Source organism: Equus quagga, chromosome 8 (genome assembly GCF_021613505.1).
Source record: "Equus quagga isolate Etosha38 chromosome 8, UCLA_HA_Equagga_1.0, whole genome shotgun sequence".
Lineage (NCBI taxonomy): Eukaryota > Metazoa > Chordata > Mammalia > Perissodactyla > Equidae > Equus > Equus quagga.
Window position 1 is genome coordinate 102579696 of NC_060274.1, and position 21701 is coordinate 102601396.

Below are 21701 nucleotides of genomic sequence, written 5' to 3' on the forward strand. Positions count from 1 at the left end.
TTCTTGTATTACCCCGTATTACAAAAGGGTAAGACGGAGTTTAGAGAAGTTAAATGATACACAACCAGTAAGAAGCAAATCTAAGATTTGAACTTTGGCAGTTGTGTGATTTCTGAGCATGAGATCTTTTCCACTCACATGGTATCTGGTGGAGGACATACTTAGCAAAGAAAGCAATATGAAAAACTCTGAAATTGCAGAGGGATTCCCAGGAACTCCAGATATTTCTTTGAGACTGGAGCTTAGGGTGTGTGTAGAAGGATGGGATAGAGAACATGAAAGAAAGGATTAGAGGGGAAAGATGGGTACTGAGGGCCTCGTAATTGATTACTGAGATGAAGAGCAGTCTTCAGAAAAAGGTGACATACACAGATTTGAATTTTAAGGAAAATTTTCTCCCCTAAACTCTCTAGCAGTTCTATGGAGGATAGATTCAAGGATATAAGCTAAATAAAAGAATTTTCTGATGATGCAAGTGGTGATAAATGTAAACTGAACCGTGAGTAGTGGATATGGAGAACTTGGGGAAATTTGAGAGATGTTAGGGAGTGAAAATGCGTGAGACTTGCTCCTAATTGACTCTGGTGGGAGTAGGGTGAGGAAAAGGGAGAAATCAAGGATATCTCCAAGGTTTCCTGCTCGGGGAACTTGGGTGTTGGATGATGTGATGGTGATTTCCTGGATTGGGAATATAGAGAAGGGAGAAGTGTGAGAGAAAAAAATGAGTTTGAAATGTCTTGTATGTATTTTAGGTGTCTGTGGAACAGAAGGTGAAAATGTCCAGGGGGCAGTTGGATGTATGTCTCAGAATCTCAGTAGGATCTCTCCTAGAGACATAGATGTGTGCCTGGACCCTACCCTAGACCAACCAATCAGTTTCCAGAGATGGACCCATATGTTTCCCATTGATCAGTTTTATATTGAACAACTTAACAGAGGTATACTAAGGAATATCTAACTAAGGGAGAAGAGGTAGTATATAGCCACATTTTTTACAGTGAAGAGGAGAAGACTAGTAATTTAATAGGATGTACAAAGACTAATCAAATTCTAACATTTTGAGGTTAAAAATACTCTATCATAATTTAGTATTTAATTTTTCACGTTTATTTCCTTTTATATCCTACTAGAGGGGCATTTTCAAGTGATTAACAAATATTTTTTGGAATATTTTGCTAGAGACAATGTGGTCTCCAAAAATAAAATCACTTTAATTCTACGGAAAGTATTCAAATCTCCAGTACAAGCAGCCTACGATTTGTAGAGTTGAGAAAAGATGTGCTTGTTGTTGAGAGATTTAGCTCTGCTACTTCTTGTTTTAGTCAAATTGCTCAACTGCTTTGGTGTTCAATTTGATAAATTTATTGAGTAGCTACTATGTCCATGACACTCTGCCAGTCGTGAAGGGAATCTGGAGATATGTGCAATGGGGAGCCTATACTCTAAAGATGTAGATAACTTGGGTGCAATCATATGACAAAGCAGAGTAGGACAAGTGCAAAAAAAAAAAAAAATAAGGGAGATGTAGAATATTATGCAATTTCAAAGAAGAGAGAAAAACTATTCCATGGAGAGATCAGGAGAAGAAGACGGCAAGGGAACAGAAGATTTACTGAGTACATACCATGAGAGTCCAAATAATACACTAGGATTCTGGAACATTCCATCTAAAAATAGTACTGTCTGATATGAGTTTAATTTTAATCAATTATTAAATTTTATTTAGTTAAATGGGGCCATGTGCCATGAGTCCTAAAATTAAGGCCCAATATTATGTGCTGTCTTAATATCTAGTGGAACCATGAGGGCTTCGAATGCCCAACTGCAAGTCCCCCTTCCCGCTCTGCTCCTGCAGATAAGGTCCCCAAGTCAAGCAACACCCCTTATCTAGAGGACCAGGTGCTGTTTCTCTGAGTAGGGATTTCAGTTCCCTGTCAGCTTATGGAAGTATGCAAACAGGCCAATCACATCCTCCCACGAGAACCATGGGGCACCTATTGTACATGATACTACATGAAAGCCTGTCTCCCACAGCCTCTTGTTCACTGTCTTCCTGAACGCAGCCCTGGCCCTGTGTGGCATGCAATGTTCTGCTATGAGTGTACGTGAAAAGTGAACTGGTGTTGATCTCATCTGTCCAGTGCAGGGTGTCATGTATTTGGCCATCCCATAACGGTAGGGTAGGAGTCCCTGCCCCACCAACAGGGTAAATAGGAGGTGATTAAAACAGGTCATGAGTGATTAAAAATAATAACTAATCTGACATAAACTTGATAATTTAGCAATTGCTTAAAAATTCTTTAGTATTTCCTTAATTAAAAAACAAACACAGAAAGCAAAAGATGAACTCCTTAGATAGGTAAGAAATTCCATAACCTTAGTCTGTGCCTACCTCGCCAATATTATTTGCCACAACTGGAGTCTACTTTCCATCCATTCTAAACCATTTACACTGTTTTTACACTCTCTATGTTGTGATGAATGTGTATGCTTTTACTCTTTGTTGTTTCCTCTGGCTGGTAAAATATTTCATTTCTTGTTCAATTTCTAAAACAAACGGCTCCACGTCGCCTCCACAATGAGGCTTTCCTATACATCCTACCAAGAAGCTATGACTGTGCTTTCCTTTATGCTCTCACTGTACTGTTTAGACGCCATCAAAGAACATATTACTCCATAATGCAATTATTTATTTACATACTTTTCTATTTTATTAGCTGTAACCAACTTGAGGATAGGTTTGGTCGTTTTCTTATTAATGCTTATGCCTCCTAGAACTTACTGTAGTGGCTATCATCAGACAATATCAGTATTTCAAAGTTCTAGCTCAATAAACGCTGTTGAGTGAATGAATGGGTTATTGGGTAGTTGTGTCTAGCCAACAAAGATTTTATAGCCATGGAACTCACTGTGCAAAGAAATAACTTGATTCCTGCTTCTCTTTCTCCCCTTAACCCTTCTAATCATTTGAGTCATGGGAGGCTTAAGTGTCACCCAGGTGAGGCAACCTCAGATCTTCAACCATCCCACGGCGTCTGTTGGCCACCACTGTGTTGTAATTGATCCCGTGGTCTTTGGGCACTGGCCTTTCTACCTGACATGCTGAGACAATTGCAATCCCAATGTAGCCTCACTCATATGCCCCTGTGAATTACTCTGCATTCTCTTCATCCCCTAATAGACTCCTTTGAGTCTGTGATCTGCTTTCGGCATCTTTTGTGCCTTTTTAGAAGCCAAGAAATCTTTCGCTGTTCTCCCTGCTTACCTCTAGGTTATTCAGACTCTGTGAGCCTTTCCTTGGGCACCACACTCACCATCCCTACAGACTGCTATTCTGACATCACGCTTTCACTCTCCCTAGGTTATACCTCAGGAAACAAAACACACACTCTCTCTGTGTTGGGATTGCCTAAATCTATCTAGAGTTAAATTGCCTAAACTTATCTGGAGTCTGAGGGTTCTCTCTACCATTCTGGTCACTCATTTTAAGGTCCCAATCAATTCCATCCCTATAGGTAAGCATTTCTTATAGGGAAGGTGACGTTGTTCCCACCTGAATGTGACGGGATCTCTTCCGAACTTTTTTTTAATCTGGCCATCTAGTTGGCATTTATCATACACAACTATGAAATATTGGCGTATATATATATTTTTTTCCAACCACATCATCATATGTTACATATTTGTTTTAGTTTTTCAACTACAGCCTAGGCTTATCCTCCCCATTTTAGAAAGATTCTTTTAAATAAGTGAAAACTGTCCAACAAATGCTATTATTCCTTAAAAAAATTGTGTATACTCTGTTTATGGTATATTACTTTTGTGTCCCTCCATTAACCTGCCACTGTAAATTGAATATCGTAGCTGTTTAATGAATGGTTTCCCGGCTAATGAAAAACAGCAAACTTTACACTGAATCATATTTTTATTTCAAGTGCAATTCCACTAGAGCAATGAAAATTTCCGAATACCCAAACCTGTTCTCCAGCCCTAGCTATGGCACACTTATTTCAAACAATACTTAACATAATAGCATTCTAGTATGACAATAGAGTTGAAACAATTCCTTAGAGTTCCTGTTAACTAGGTTTGCAGATGGCTTTAAATCTTTTCAAAGAAAAATCTTTTTTTATTTTTTAAATTTAAACACAATGGGGAAATAGATTAGATATTGCAAGTCTGTTAGCTCAGCTACATTGTAAAACAAGTATCAAATTATACATGCCATCCATCAATAGGCTTACTCAACTGTAGGAAAATGGTCCCATGTTTTATGGAACAAAATCAAAGTAAAAGATTTAATCCAAACAATTTAATATTTGATGAGCAATAAAAAGTGACATGTGTTTGTCTAAAGAAAGACCTAAATGCCTGGACAAACAGATACGCTTCCAGAAATATAATTTTTTTTTGTTTTGTTCAGACAGTGCCAAGTAGGAATATTGTCTCCACTACTGTGAACGTTTATTATGGAGTCTCCACAGGAATGCTCTGGTTGAGAAAGCATTTTCATTCTGTTTCTTGTCCCCCCTGGGCTCCAAGTTTCTTATTCTTACTTTCAATCCGGAACTGATTTTTTTCCCTCTTTTGAAATGTTTGATAAAATTTCAGTGTGACTAATTTTGAGTTATTGGAGCATAAAAATGAAAATGTTTTTTTCATCAGATAGTCAATTCTTCAGGTGCTCTGGGGATAGTTAACTTAGGAATTGATTTTGAAAAGTCAAATATTCTTCAGAATATGATTATTCAAGAGAAACAATTTCATTAGGAGTAAGATCCGTGAAATAAATGAGTGGTAGATTGAGAGTTGGAAGGTGTGTAGAATCTGGAACCTGAAAAACTAGCTTTGTTATAAATTGTTTAATCAATCAATTCCCTCCTTCGTGTGTAAGAAAGGGTTAGCAATAGGTGGCTCTGTGGCTGCGCACTTGTCCCACTTCTAATTCCTGCTTTTCTACATCTTCAATATCTTGGACATTTGGACACCAAGTCCTTCCTTTGTGCAAACTCTCATGTCAGAAAGGACAGAGAAATGGAGTACAGACAAGGTAAGAATGTTCCTCAAGACTCAGTGCCCCTTCTGTACGCCCCTTCTGTATTTCTCAGAAAGGCCCCAGTACATGGCACTGTCCATGGAGGAGATTTGTCGTGCCCCATCTCATAGCTGTATTTCAGTTAGTTGCCTTTCCTTTCCTTCACTAATTTTTTTCTTGCTCTGAGATTCCAACAACTGAGATTATTCAAAGGAGTAATTGCTATTTTTTTTAAACCGCTTTATTGAAGTATGATTAATATGTTGTATATTTCAATGTACACAACTTGATGAGTTTGAAGATAAGTATACATCTTTGAAACCATCAACGCAATCAATGCCATAAACATATCCATCACCTCCACATTTCCTCCCACTCTCTTTATTATTATTATCAGTTTTTGGTGATAAGAACACGACATTAAGTGTTGCCTCTTAGCAAATTTCTACATATACAATACAATATTATCAACTATAGGCTCTTTGCTATACAATTGATCTCTAGGACATCACTCATCTTGCATAAGTAAAACTTTGTACCCTTTGACTAATACCTCTCCATTTTCTCTTCCCCACAGTCCCTGGACACCACCATTCACCCATCTGTTTCTATCAGTTTGGCCGTTTTAGATTCCTTATGTAAGTGGTATCACGACATATTTGTCTTTCTCTGTCTGGCTTATTTAACTTAGCGTAATGCCCTCTAGGTTCATCCATGTTGTTGCAAACGGCAGGATTTCCCTTCTACTTGCTTTTTTTTTGGTGAGGAACATTGGCCCTGAGCTAATATTTGTTGCCAATCTTCCTCTTTTTCTTTGTTTCTCCCCAAAGCCCCAGTACATAGTTGTGTATCCTAGTTGTGAGTCACTCTAGTTCTTCTATGTGGGATGCTGCCACAGCATGGCTTGATGAGTGGTGTGTAGGTCCACACCCAGGATCTGGACCAATGAACCCTGGGCTGCCAAAGCAGACTGCACAAAGTTAACCACTCAGCCACGGGGCTGGCCCCCCTTCTTTTTAAAGGCTGAATAATATTCCATTGTATGTATATGTCACATTTTCTTTATGCGTTACTGTTGATAGACATTTAGGTTGCTTCCATGAGTTGGCTGTTGTGAATAATGCTGCAATAACATGTGCGTGCAGATATCTCTTTTAGATCCTGATTTCAATTCCTTTGGATATATGCCCAGAAGTAGGGTTGCTGGATCATATGGTAGTTCTATTTTTAATTTTTGAGGAACCTCATACTATTTGCCATAGTGGCTACAGCAATTTACATTCCCACCAACTGTGTACATTGTTCTCTTTTCTCCACATCTTCAACAACACATCTTTTTTTCTTTTTGATAATGTCCATCCTAACTAGTGTGAGGTGATATCTTATTGTGCTTTTGATTTTCATTTCCCTGATGATTACTGATGTTGAGCACCTTTTTATATACCTATTGGCCATTTGTCTGTCCTCTTTGGAGAAACGTCTATTCAGGTCCTTTGCCCGATTTTTAACTGGGTTATTTGGGTTTATTTGCTATTGAGTTATAGGAGTAGCAACTATTATTTAAATCTACACTTAACATGCTAAGAGTAATATTTTTGGTAGAAATAGTTGTTAGTTTCCTAGTGTCAGGGAAGAGATGTAGGCAAGCAAGCGTTGCCTGAGTGAGCACATGCTGATCGCGCGGCCACTAGCTGACTGGTGGAATATAAATACAATAGTAAAAGTGGCTCCCTGCATGCTATGAGATAGCACAATATCCCTGGAGTACTGGAGTGAACACTCTTGGTGCTCCATTCAGATCCCCTTGGGTTGCTTTCACCTGTCCATCCTCAACTTCTGTGTGCTATGCTTCTAACTGCTTTGCTCTTATGACTGTCTTCAGACACTGCCCTTGGGCTATTGGAGCTGCTTTGCTAGTATGCATAGACAGCAAGAAGTGTCCAGGGCAGCCAGTAGCTGATGCCTATGGTGCAGGAACATGAAAACCCAACTCCATTGCATCAAGGCAGGACAAATACTGAGGTATAATTGATGTTCCAGAGCTCCTCACAGGATCAGGCTGGAACTGGGACTCTGCCCGAAGTCCACTAAGCTTGGCTTCTTTGGCCGTTTTACCCCGCTTCCCTCTCTCCCTAACTGGTTCCTCTGGGGAGCATATCCTTGATAAATCACTTGCTCAGGAATCCTTATTGCAGAGTCTGCTTCTAGGAAATCCAACCTAAGGCAAGGATCATGACTGTCATAATTATGATAGTAATGGTAGTTAATATTTGGCTTACTCTATGCCAGACACTATTGTAAGCATTTTCATTTATCCTCACAACATTATGGATAGACACTAATCAGCACAGCAATTGACTTTGCACAATAGTTTAAAAGATATAAGGCCTGCTTAAGTGCCATCCCTGCATTCTTCTTCTAAATTTATTACTGACCTCTCTTTTTTCTTCCCCACTTCCTCTCCTCAGTTCTTTCTGGGCCCCATGATTGTGAGCCAACACCAGTGATTACCCAGGTGTCTTTATACCTACAAAACTTTAATATTCCTCCCTCAGGGAAGAATGGGGAAGGGGGCAGGAGGTGGAGGGATTCTTCACACACCACCTGCTCCAAATCACATGCAGATGAGAGAGAGAAGAGGGCCGGAGCTGTGGCCACCAAGGTGTTAATGATCATGGAAATGCTGACTAGCCCTTCTGTAGGAATCAGCAGTATAATTTTAAATGGGAAGTAGTAAGAGTAGACATTTTGTAAGATAGCAATATTAATATGCCTCATTTTATAGAACTGTGAAGATGTCAGAGACTTTAATGTCAATTTTGTCTCTTTCTTCTCCACACATGTAACTTACTTAAAGAAAATCATAGCTTTATCAAGTATTAGCCACTAATTTATGAAGTCTTGCATGATTAGAGGTTCCACTGCTCTTGAAATTCCATGATCCTTTTTGTAACCGCCCCTGATGCAGGAAGAGTTAATATTCACTGGAAAAGGCTTGCCAACAAACTGTGACCTGGAGGTGAGAAGGCCAGTTAGCCAAAGATGGGTAAGATCTCCAGTGGGAGGCAACCTAAGCCAGGCACGGTCGCCCAGGGGCACAGATGGAGACACGATATTGGGAGCAGGAGGGGCCGTTGCCTAGGAGGGCTTGCATGCTCCGAGATAAAAATATATGAGCACAGCAATAACATGATAATATCAAAACAGAGGCCGAGGGAGGGCTCCTTGAGAAATCACTAAGAATTCTTGGCATTCGCTAATTACATTGTCCAGAACACCTGTGTATGTTTAACAGCTGTAAGCTATGTATATATTGAAACACTGGTTATAATAAACTCAGAGTGGCCATCAGCCCTCTCCACATCTATCCTGGTGTGTACATTAGATCATGACACTGACACTTTTTTCCATAAATTAAGCCCAACTTGTAACTCTCTCATGCCCAGCACTATTGAGTACATTTAGCCAAACCCTCCATGATTTGTTATATTTCTTTTTGTCTCATTTTATTTGGAAATAGAGAACAGTCTGTCATCATTTTCAGGATAACAATCTTTCATACACTGGAAGGCTATTATCATGTTGCTTTCTTTTGAGTTGGAAAAATAATTCCCTTCTTTGTGTAGTTCTTTACTTTCCAACCATTTAATCATTTTTCTACCTTCAGATTCCTTTCTAAGTCCTTTTTCTCCTTAAGTATGCAGCCCAGAACAACATATTAAGTAAGTCCATTTCTTTCATTAAGTAAGTGATCAAAGTCCATGAGTATCTGATTGCTCTTTTGAATACGCTGGTAAGTTTACTTTAGGTTTCTTTCTGGAGTGTTCCATTAATGCCTGTGTTTCCAATGCCTACCTATTGAATGAATGAATAAAAGCAAGAGCAGTATACCATGCATATGTTTTATTGCAAACCCTAAATACTTTTTCTTCCTTTTAAAGAGCAGCATAGATAAATCACTTTATCCATGGAGTTAAGACCTGGTATCATGGAAGAAGAAGCAACCTAGCATATAGCAAAAAGCATTTAAGACTTGGGTTTGAATCTGGCTCTGCTATTATCAGCTATAGGATTTTAGGCAAATTGTTTAAGTCTCTCAATGATTCAGTCTCCTCATCAGCAAAATGAGAATTTTGATAAATAGTTTGAAGGCTGTTTTGAAGGTTGAAGAAGATGCATGTAATAACTTGGCAGTCAGTAGTTCTTTAATAAATGGCTGCTATTAATGTCATAGGGACCCTAAGTTGCAAGGAGAACTCTGGAGAATCTTGGTAAAATGGCACTGGCTTTCTTGACAGGAAAAAGTTTGCTCTGATGCTGTCACATTGTTTGAAAAGTCTTTGCCTCATAACGAATTTACTGATTTATTTAAGAGACACTGTGTGATACAACAAAAGGAGTATCCAATTTGGAACCAGGAGATCTAAATTTCCACCCTCTTCTACTGCTAATTATCTCTGTAACCCTGAGTAGATCATTTAATCTTTGTGGGCTACAGTTTCCTTATCTATAATAAAGTGAACCAGTTGGGACATAGGATCCTAAGGTCCCTTCTAAAATTTTGAGATTCTGGCTAGGAAGATGGAGGCGTAGGAGGACTCTGAATTCACCTCCTCCCACGGACACACCAAATTTACAACTACTCTTGGAACAATCACCCCTGAGAGAGAACTGAAAACCAGATAAAAAGAACCCCCAAAACAAGGGACAGTGCTGAATGAGGTGGAAGAGGCAGAAATTCCTTTCTGAGGAGAAAAAAACCACATTCTAGCCATGGTCCTTCATGGCTGGGAGCAAGCATAAGGTATGAAGCACTCCCTGGAGGACTGGGGGATCTGAGTGGGAGAGCTTTGCCACAATAAGCAGTTTTTGGACTCATATTTGGACACTTGAAATGAGTGTAATAATATTTGGCTTTGCCAGCTAAATATAGAAAAGCTATCAAAAATAAGAGGAAAAAAGCCTGCTCTTAAAGGGCCCATGCACAAATTCACCCATTACAGAAAGCAACATAAAACCACCAGAAAGAAACATGCACAGTCCTTTGGCAAAAAGAGACTCACTTGATAGGCTCTGGGCACATCTCAGCAAGAGGCAAGACCTCCCCAGGCTGGGACTACCTCCCTAAAGACTGAGATTTTGGCAGGAGCCATTATTATAACCTAGTACAGGCAAGGTGACACAGACATTGGCAGATGTCATTGGAATTCTTCCCCTGGCCTGTTAGCACAGGGCTCTGCCCCACCCACTAGAGCACTGATTTAATCCAGCTCAGCAAGGTAGGCACCTGCCCTAGGGACTGGTCCCACCCAACAGCAAGCCCTCATGCAACTTGTGGGCCCACAGAGGTGGGATGTGTGGGGGGCCTCTGCAGTGGGGTGACTGGGTTTGCTTCAGGGGTTAGGGACATGCACAGAGTCCAGGACTATGTTGACGGTTGTGAGGGCCTGTGGGCAGTGGGGCTTGTCAGCTGCAGCAGACTTGTGCTTCTCAAACAGCCACATAGGGGATCAGCCCCACCTTACAACACCTGAAACAATTGTATACTGCCGTGCCTGGGGCCAGCCCCACTCAGCTGATTACTGAGAGAGCTGACAACAGCCTTGCAGGCCAGAGGCCACAGAAATTGTAAGCCCATAAACCTAGCAACTGTCTACACTGGGGGCCTACTCACTTAACAGAAAAACTGCAGCAAGACTCTGCTAGTAGACCTTGCAGTCAACTGTACTGGGGCTCCCCATGCCCAATAAAGTGACTGAAGGGTCCACAGCAGCCACACACAGCTAAGCATTACAGCCAGCTGGCCAGGGAGACAGCCATGCTTCCCTGTGCACCTGTAGCAAGAGCAACTCTACCACAACAGAATGACACATGTAGCCCACACAGGGGACACTCCTGGAACATTTGGAACTGGTGACAAGAGGGAAGCACACTGCTGAGCCTCATAAGCCATCTCTTACATAAGGCCACCTCTCCAAGATTTGGAGATGTAGCTCATCTACCTAATACATAGACCTAAGCACAGAGAAAGAGTAAAAACAAGGAGACAAAGGAATATGTTCCAAATAAGGGAACAGGACAAGTCCTTAGAAAAATAACTAAATGAAACAGAAATAAACAATTTACCTGATAAAGATTTCAAACTAATAGGTATATGGATGCTCAGTGATTTTGAGAGACAAATGGGTGAATTCAGTGAGAACTTCAAGGAAAAACTGGAAAATATAAAAAAGAGCCAATCAGAAATCAAGAATACAAATAATGGAAATGAAAAATTCACTAGAGGGAATCGATAGCAGAGTAGCTGATACAGAAGTATGTATCAGTGAGCTGGATGAAAGACTAGAGGAAATCACCCAAGCTGAACAGATAAAGAAAAAAATAATTAAAAAGAATAAGGATAGGGGCTAGCCTAGAGGTGTAGTGGTTAAGTTTACGAGCTCTGCTTTGGCAACCCAGGGTTCATGGGTTCAGGTTCTGGGTGCAGACCTACACATTGCGCATCAAGCCATGCTGTGGCAGCATCCCACATACAAAAATAGAGGAAGATTGGCATAGATGTTAACTCAGCAACAATTGACCTCAAACAAAAAGAAAGAGGAAGACTGGCAACAGATGTCAGCTCAGGCCACCCCCCCAAAAAAGGGAAAAGAATCAGGACAGTCTAAGGGACCTCTGAGACCACATCAAGCACACCAGCATCCATATTATAGGTACCTCAGAAGGAGAAGAGAGAGCCAAAGGGGCAGAGAATCTATTTGAAGAAATAATAGCTGAAAACTTTCGTAACCTAAGGAAGGAAACAGACATCTGGGTACAGGAAGCACATAGAGCACCAAACAAGATAAACCCAAAGAGACCCACACCAAAACAAATTATAATTAAAATGTCAAGCATTAAAGATAAAGAGAGAATCCTAAAAGCTACAAGAGAAAGGCAACAAATTCTATACAAAGGAAATTCCATTAAGCTATCGGCTTAATAACTTCTCAGCAGAAACCTTATAGGCTAGAAGGGAGTGGCACAAAATATTTAAAGCGCTGAAAGGGAAAAACCTACAGTTGAGAATACTCTACCTAGCAAGGTTATTATTCAGACTGGAAGGAAAGGTAAGGAGTTTTCCAGACAAACAAAAACGAAGGGAATTTATCACCAATAAACCAGCCTTACAAGAAGTGCTAAAGAAACTTATTTAAGTGGAAGAGAAAAGACCACAAATAGGAGTAAGAAAATTACCACAAAAAAATCACAATAAGATTGCTAGTAAAGGCAAATATACAGCAAGGGTAGCAGATCAACCACCTATGAAGGTAACATGAAGGTCGAAAGACAAAAGTACTGTAATTCTCTATTTCCATGATAGGAGGGCAGTGAATAAACATGCACAAAAAGAGGTTAAATATGATATCAAAACCATAAAATGTGGGAGGAGGAGAGTAAAAGAGTAGAGCTTTTAACAAGAGGTCAAACTTAAGAGACCATCAAATTAATACAGATTGCTATATATGTAGGTTATTACATATGAGCCTCATGGTAGTTGTAAACCAGAAACCTGTAATAGAGCCTGGCCCCGTGGCCGAGTGGTTAAGTTTGCACACTCTGCTTCAGCGGCCCAGAGTTTCACAGGTTTGGATCCTGGGTGCGGACACGGCACCACTTATCAGGTGATGCTGAGGCAGCATCCCACATGCCACAACTAGAAGGACCACAACTAAAATATACAACTATGTACTGGGGGGATTTGGGGAGATAAAGCAGAAAAAAAAGAAGAAGATTGGCAACAGTTGTTAGCTCAGATGCCAATCTTTAAAAATAAAACATATAATAAATACACAAAAAATTAAGAGAAAGGAACCCAAACATAATACTAAAGAAAGCCATCAAACAACAAGGGAAGAGAGCAAGAGAAGAAGAAAGGAACAGAGAGGTACTCCTAAAACACCCAGGAAAAAGTAACAAAATGGCAATAAGTACATACTTATCAGTAGTTACTTTAAATGTCAATGGACTAAATGCTCCAATCAAAAGACATAGGGTGGCTGATTGGACATAAAACAAGACCCATACATATGCTGCATACATGAGACACACTTCAGGCCTAAAGACATTCACAAACTGAAAGTGAAGGGATGGAAACATGCAAATGGCAATGAAAAGAAAGCTGGGGAGTAGCAATACTTATATCAGATAAAATAGACTTTAAAACAAAAACTGTAACAGGGACAAAGAAGGGCAGTACATAGTGATAAAGGGAATATTCCAACAAGAGGATATAACACTTGTAAACATCTATGCACCCAACATAGGAGCACCTAAATATATGAAGCAATTATTAACAGACACAAAAGAAAAAATAGACAGTAACTCAATAATAGGAGAATTTGACACTCCAGTTATACCAATGGATAGATCATCCAAACAGAAGATTAATAAGGAAAGATTGACCTTAAATGGCACATTAGACTAGATGAACTAGGTAGATACATACGGATCATTCCATCCAAAAACTGCAGAATACACATTCTTTTTGAATGCACATAGAACATTCTCCAGGATAGATCACATATTAGGCTGCGAATTAAGTCTCAATGAATTTAAGAATATTGAAATAACACCAAACATCTTTTCTGACCACAACTGTATGAAACTAGAATTCAACTACACGAAGAAAATTTGAAAAGCCACAAATAAGTGGAGATTAAACAAAATGTTACTGAACAATGATTGGGACAATAAAGAAATTGAAGGAGAAATCAAAAAATACCTGGAGACAAATTAAAATGGAAATACGACATGCCAAAATTTACGGGATATAGCAAAAGCAGTTTTAAGAGAGAAGTTTATAGCAATACAGGCCTACCTCACAAACAAGGAAAATCTCAAATAGACATCTAACAATGCATCTAAAGGAACTGGAAAAAGAAGAACAAGCAAAGCCCAAGATAAGTAGAAGGAAGGAAATATTAAAAATCAGACCAGAAACAAATGAAATAGAGAATAAAAAAAATAGACAAAATCAATAAAAAAGAGAGCTGGTTCTTTGAAAGTTAACAAAATTGACAAACCTTTAACTAGACTCTCCAAGAAAAAAAGAGAGAAGCCTCAAATAAAATGAGAAATGAAAGAGGAGAAATTACAACAGCCACCTCAAAAATACAAAAGATTATAAGAGAATATTATGAAAAGATATACACCAACAAATTGGATAATCTAGAAGAAATGGATAAATTCCTAGAATCATACAACCTTCCAAAACTGAATCAAGAAGAAATACAGAATTTGAATAGACCGATAACCAGTAAGGAGATCGAAATAGTAATGGAAAACCTCCCAAAAAAATGAAGGTTCAGGAGCAAGCAGCTTGGTGGGTAAATTCTACCAAACATTCAAAGAAGACTTAATACCTATCCTTCTCAAACTCTTCCAAAAAATTCAAGAGGAAGGGAAGCTTCCTAACTCATTCTACAAAGCCAACAGTACCCTGATACCAAAACCAAGGACAATACAAAAAAAGAAAATTACAGGCAAATATCACTGATGAACATGGATGCAAATATCCTCAACAAAATATTAGCGAATCAAATGCAACAATCCATTAAAAAGATCATAAACCACGATCAAATGGCATTTATTCCAGGGATGCAGGTATGGTTTACCATCTGCAAATCAATCAATGTGATACACCCCATTAACAAAATGAAGAATAAAAATCACATGATCATCTCGATAGATGCAGAGAAAGCATTTGAAAAGATACGGCATCTATTTATAATAAAAACTCTGAATAACATGGGTATAGAAGGAAAGCACCTCAACATAATAAAGGCCATATATGACAAACCCAAAGCTAGTAACATACTCAACAGAGAAAAACTGAAAGCTATTCCTCTAAGAACAGGAACCAAAGAAGGAAACTCATTTTTGCCACTCTTATTTAACACAGTATTGGAAGTCCTAGCTAGGGCAATCAGACAAGAGAAAGAAATAAAAGGAATCCAAACTGGAAAGGAAGAAGTGAAACTGTCACTATTCGCAGACTTGATTCTATATATAGAAAACCCTAAAGAATCAACCAAAAAACTTTTAGAAGTAGTGAATGGATACAGTAAAGTTGCCAGATACAAAATCAACTTAGAAAAATTAGTTGCATTTCTAGGCACTAACAACAAAGTAGCAGAAAGAATAAAATACCTAGAAATAAATTTAAACAAAGAGGTGAAAGACCTGTACACTGAAAACTATAAAACATTGTTGAAAGCAATTGGAGAAGAAATAAAGAAATGGAAAGAACCTCTGTGCTCTTCGATTGGAAGAATTAACATAGTTAAGATGTCCAAACTTCCTAAAGCAATCCAGATTCAATGCAATCCCTATCAAAGTTCCAGTGACATTTTTCACAGAAATAGAACAAAGAATCCTAAAAGTTATATGGAACTACAAAAGAAACCTGAATAGGAACCCTGAGAAACCCTGAGAAAAAGAACAAAGCTGGAAGTATCACACTCCCTATTTCAAAATATACTACAAGGCCTTAGTAATTAAAGTAGTACGGTACTGGTACAAAAAAAGACACTCAGATCAATGGAACAGAATCAAGAGCCCAGAAATAAACCCACACATCTATGGACAGCTACTTTTCAACAAGCTAGCCAAGAACATACAATGCAGAAAGGAAAGTCTCTTCAATAAATGGTGTTGGGAAAACTGGACAGCCACGTGCAAAAGAATGAAAGTAGACCATTATCTTACACTACACAAAAATTAACTCAAAACAGATTGAAAACTTGAATATACGACTTGAAACCATAAAAATTCTAGAAGAAAACATAGGCAGTACGCTCTTCAACATTGTTCTTAGCAGCATATTTTCAAATACTCTGTCTGACCAGGCAAGGGAAACAATAGAAAAAATAAACAAATGAGATTATATCAAACTAAAAAGCTTCTGCACAGCAAAGAAACCATCAACAAAATGAAAAGATGACCTAACAACTGGGAGAAGATATTTGCAAACTATATGTCAGATAAGGAGTTAACATCCAAAATATATAAAGAACGCATGCATCTCAACAACAAAAAAACTGGCAACTCATTTAAAATATGAACAGACAATTCTCCAAAGAAGATATACAGATGGCCAACAGGCACATGAAGAGATGTTCAACATCACTAATTATTAGGGAAACGCAAATCAAAACTATAATGAGCTACCACTTCACACCCATCAGAATGGCTATAATTAAGAAGACAAGAAATAACAAGTGTTGGAGAGGATGGAGAGAAAAGGGAACTCTCATACACTGCTGGTGGGAGTGCAAACTGGTGCAGCCACTATGGAAAATAGTATGGAGATTCCTTTAAAATATGAAGAATAGAATCATCATACGATCTAATTATTCCACTGCTAGGTATTTATCCAAAGATCATGAAAACAAGAATACGTAAAGATATATGCACCCCTATGTTCATTGCAGCATTATGCACAATAGCCAAGACTTGGAAACAACCTACATGCCCATCAAGGGACGAATGGATAAAGCAGATGTGGTATCTATACACAGAGTGGAATACTACTCAGCCACAAAAAAGATGAAATCTTACCATTTGTGACAATATGGATGGACCTGGAGGGTATTATGCTAAGCAGAATAAGTCAGAGGAAGAAAGTCAAATACCATGTGATTTCACTCAAATAGAAGATAAGACAACAACAACCACCAACAAATACATGGATACAGAGATTAGATTGGTGGTTACCAAGGGGGAGTGGGGAGGGAAGAGGGTGAAAGAGGTGACTGGGCACTTGTGTGTGGTGATGGATGGTAATTAGTCTTTGGGTGGTGACCGTGATGCAATCTAACAGAAACTGAAATATAATGACATACACCTGAAGTTTCGTAATGTTATAAACCAATGTTATCTCAATAAAAAATATACGTAAAAGTAAAAAATTTAAAAAGTAGCATAAAATTTTGATTTTTTTTTGCTGAGGAAGCTAACATCTGTGCCAAAATTCCTCCACTTTATATGTGGGTTGCTGCTACAGTATGACTGACAAGTGGTATAGGTCTGTGCCCAGGATCCCAACCCGCAAACCTGGGCCACCAAAGAGGAGCATGCCAAACTTACCGGCTACACCATGGGCCTAGCCCCTGAGATTCTATTTTGGAGAGCTCACAGAGACCATGAAAGGATCGTGAAAGAAGTTGAGATAGTGATGCATAAGAATAGCTCCTTGTGGTATAGATCCAGGACTATCTTCAAAAGAGAGAGAAAAAAAAAAATCCTATAGTTAAAGCTAAATTCAAAAAAGAGGAGTGAAATCATTACTTTTTAAATGTATTTTGGAAATTTGTGTTCTCACAGCATATTTTATAGAGCTCATTGGCATTAAAACCCTTGGTGCATGTAAATTACACACTCCTAAGATTGCTTCTAATGGCACTAAGAGCCCAGAATCTTTGAACCAGAGAGCATTAGATTGAAAGAAGGAAGAAATGATGTTATGAGGGTAAGAGAGACGCAATTGGTTGGGGTCAAGATAGTTAATGACACCATTTTTTTTCTCTTTTGTACCTATGACCTCTACATTAGATGCATTTACTTTCCAGGAGAGAGATTATTTTCATTATGATTCAGAGACATGTGCAAAGAGCTACTTCCAGCTGAGACAGAGTTACCGGAGCCCCTGTTGGGAGACAGAGCATTAAGACACATACTGTGCTTTCACCCCATAGAAATTAGAAAGTAGAGAGAAATGATTGGTTTCAGCTCAGTCCACTACGGCCAGAGGAGCTGCTGCCACCTAAACAAAAATGGATCTGGTCTTCCTTTTTCACCTCGAATAATAGTATATATAATACACGTAATGCATGCAAATAGTATACATCATACATGTAAAGCTGTGAATGCAACTACCTCCTTTATTTTCTATTTTGTAGCAAATTGCAGAGAATTTGATAACTAGGCTGTAAAAAAAAGATACATTGGCATAACAGCTATTGTAAACATTTTGCTCAGTTTTTATTGTTAAATTACATTTTTATTGGTGCATGTATCTGTGGGTGTGTGTATCTCTCTGGGAGAGTTGCATGTGTGTGTGTGTTTGAGGAGAGAGCGTGTAAGGTGAAAGAGACTTGAACATATTCCCAAGTTGAAAAGAAAGAGCCAGTGGGGGAGCTGGCCCCGTGGCCGAGTGGTTGAGTTTGCGTGCTCCGCTGCAGGTGGCTCAGTGTTTCGTTGGTTCGGGTCCTGGGCGCGGACATGGCACCGCTCATCAGGGCCATGCTGAGGCGGTGCCCCACATGCCACAACTAGAAGGACCCACAACTAAGATATACAACTATGTACCGGGGGGCTTTGGGGAGAAAAAAAGGAAAAAATAAAATCTAAAAAAAAAAAGAGTCAGTGGGAAGGGAGAAGTCACAAGGGAAAGCTGTGAGCCCTCAGGACCTAGTTAGAGGAAGGAGGAGCTCAGAGGGCTGAGGTTCTGTGATTTTTGGCTGTGAGGACTGGAATGAAGATTATTTTGTTACTGTGTCTTATTATCGTGCACACATTTTGATGGTGTCTATTGTTCCCCTAATTGCTGTCCTTGTCTCCCCTCTGCCCACTTCCACTGATATGAATTTGAGGAAACTAGGTCACATTTCCTTGTCAGTGGAAATCTTTGAGTGTCATAAAGACCACAAATCCTGGTCTCCACTTTTATTTATAAAACACCTTTTGTACTATCATGTAGACAGAGCCTCAGAGAAAAATAACAAGTGATACATTAACTCCTTGAAAGTATAAGCACACTCTGGATACGCTATACATAAATTCAGAATTGCTAAATTAAAAATGTATGGAACCATAATATTGAAGTCTCTGCTTCTTTGAAACTTTTGATATTTGTTCCTTTTAAAGGACATTGACAGGATTCAGTAGGGGATTTTGAATCTGTAATACAGAGCCTACCAAGAACAAGTAAATGAGTCAGCCACTGTTTGCAATTTGTCGCTGTCTAAATTCCTCAGCGACACGGAGACTTACTGAAAGAATTTGTATTTTGTTATAGCACTGGAAAAGAGGGAAAACGTTAGAGCAATGCTTCTTAGAAAAGGATGTTTTTCTTTGAAAAATGTGATCTCACACAGAAGAGGGAAGGATTTTTATCTTTTTTTCATTGCAAATCCTTTTCCAATGGAGCTATCAAAAATGATCAGGCCATAATTCTTTTAAAGAATTGAAGTTGAAAGAAAATATTTTTACCGAGCATTCTTTAAAACTTCGTTTTGAATAGGGAAGACATACACATGTAAAATATTCAAATATTCAAAAGGCACATAATGAAACAGAATCAAAAGTAAAGACTTCTCTTCTGCACCGCAAGCACCAAGTTCCCACCCTAGAGGCAACCACTGTTATCAGTCTCTTGTGGGTCTCTCTGGAGATATTCTTGCATTTATACTTCTACATATTTATATGCTCCCCTCCACTAGCAGCAGACGGTATGCATTGTCATCTACATTGCTTTTTTTCTGAATGGCTCTTGAATTTAAAAAGTATAAGAAAGATAACGTTGGCCCTCCTTAGGCAGCAAAGCACTGGCCCATCTGATGCTAGTGAAACTTCCAGCTCCCCTTCCCTTTCGTGCATTAACATGCACAGAGGCTCCTGTTTTGAACTGGAGCATGCAGAAGAGAAGAAAGAAATTGGGGGCGAGGTGATGTCTGTGGCTGGTGGGGAGTTAAGGATGGGAGTTACTATTTTATAACCTTAGATGGGGTTATATGCCTAAGGTCAGAAATGTGGCAGTCAGAATACTAATGGCACTATTTTTTTAGGAGGGATGTGGAAGGTTTGTGGGAAGGAGGGGAGGGCCAAAAGTTAATTTCTGAGAAAGGAGAGTCATTTTAGAGTCTTAGGGACCAAATGTGGTGCATAGTTGAAGAGGAGGCCATTTCCCCCACTTCCCCTTGGAAACCAGAAATGATCTGACACTCCTCAAATCTGCAGACAGAGAATGTGGAAAATTATAAGCCAGGGTAGGAAAAGAAGGAAAGAGCAGACACCACGCAGTTACAGACTGGTTTGTGGGCATGTGTGAGGCATCCTTCTGGGGAACTCCCCAAAATAACTTGGGGACACTTGGAGTTGCACTGATTACTAGTCATCAAACCAATTGGAACTCTTGCCATCATAATTTGGGCATATAAATAGACTGCAACTTTATTTTGTTTTCCAAATCTGGTGAGGCCAGGAAACATGGGGTACATGTTAAAATGGAAAACGCTAAATATAAAACATATGTGATACCTTGTAACAGGATGGTAGAATGGAAGCCTTGATTGCAAAACAGCAAATACCTATTCCAAGCTGAAGTGCTGGGCTGAGATTGAAATGTAGGAGACTGAGAATTAGTAGATAATTCTCACACTTCACTCTTATCAGGGATATGAAAGGGTAGGGAAGGAGATTGAAATATAACCTCTTAGGAGAATTTCTCTGGAGAGCTGTACTGAGAGTCCACACCCTCTACAGGGCAAGTTCTGAGGGATGCCTGCCCCTCACCTTAAGCTGGACCTGTAACTGGACCCCCTCTAATATTTGTTCCCCAAGGTTGGTAGATTGGCTGGGTAGCTGGGACAGCCAAGCTGAAGGAGAAGGGGTGTGTTAGGACCCACCAGTGTTCCTAGAGTTCACTGGGGCTGACAACTGGTGAGTGTTTCCTGTGGGTGTGATGTGGGCCATGGGTGAGAGAGCTTGGGCCTATAGGCATCCTAGGTCCTTTCAGAAGGACTCAGAGAGAAGCTGGAGGGAGGTATTGCTAGACTGCTAGGGGCTAAGGCAAGCATAAGTAACCAGGTAACCTAGAGAACCCTTGCCCTGTTAAATCTCCTCTTCCCTCCAGCTCCATCCCTGGAAGGGTCAGGGGTCACCTTTGGACAAGTGAGCGGGGAGGAAGAACAGAAGCACGGTGTAAGAAGAGAGAAGCTGACCATACTCCAGAGGCAAGGAGAGGCATCAACTTTTAATCATGGTTTGAATTTTGGTTACTATCCGAAACTGACCATTTTAACTGAAGTGAGACTATTTAATGACTAACAGTAACTGTAATGACCAAACATTTCCGTTTCCATCCAGGGGCAGAGGGTGAACTAGCTCTACCAAGTGAGTAGATGAGGAAGGCGCCGTCCCATCTCATCCCACCAGGTGTGTCTGCGCCAGGGAGCGGTTACCTGCAGACGTAGGGGAAAGAAAACAGAAGAAATCCTTGACTTCTCCAGTATTTTCTCTTTTTATTTCCCAGAGGTTCTTCAATTTTTACTTTGTTTTAACGGATTTCTTTCTTTCAAGGCCACTAACGCTTTCCTGTCACGGCTTCCAAATCATTGCTCTCCTTCTTTTATTCTCTCAGGTTTTCTTTCATGATCTCAGGCCACTGCCCTAGCCATGAGTTCTGCTGTTCCCAGGCTGATATGCTCTCTGTCTCTGTGGTTGCAGTAGTGATCAGAGCACCATTTTCTTCTCCTTCAAAAAGTACAGACCCCGAAGAGGGAAGAGCCCAGGGATGTCACCCTCCAGCCCCTGTGGGCTCCTGAGAGCCAGAGTCACTGCCCTGTGAGTGCCACTGACAAGTCACCTCACAATTCATTTGAGTTAATTAGCTCCTTGTGAAAAT

The 21701-nt window shown here is 39.6% G+C and overlaps 1 protein-coding gene across 1 annotated transcript in view; it reads left to right on the forward strand.

The window, feature by feature from the left end:
• LOC124243330 (uncharacterized) overlaps window positions 1–21212 on the forward strand; it is a 34414-nt gene extending 13202 nt beyond the window's left edge. The window contains exons 4-6 of the mRNA XM_046668940.1: window positions 5613–5673; window positions 20931–21059; window positions 21164–21212. Coding sequence (XP_046524896.1) covers window positions 5613–5673; window positions 20931–21054 — 185 coding nt within the window. The 3' untranslated portion in view covers window positions 21055–21059; window positions 21164–21212. The remainder of the gene's footprint in view (window positions 1–5612; window positions 5674–20930; window positions 21060–21163) is intronic.
• Window positions 21213–21701: the final 489 nt, after the last annotated feature.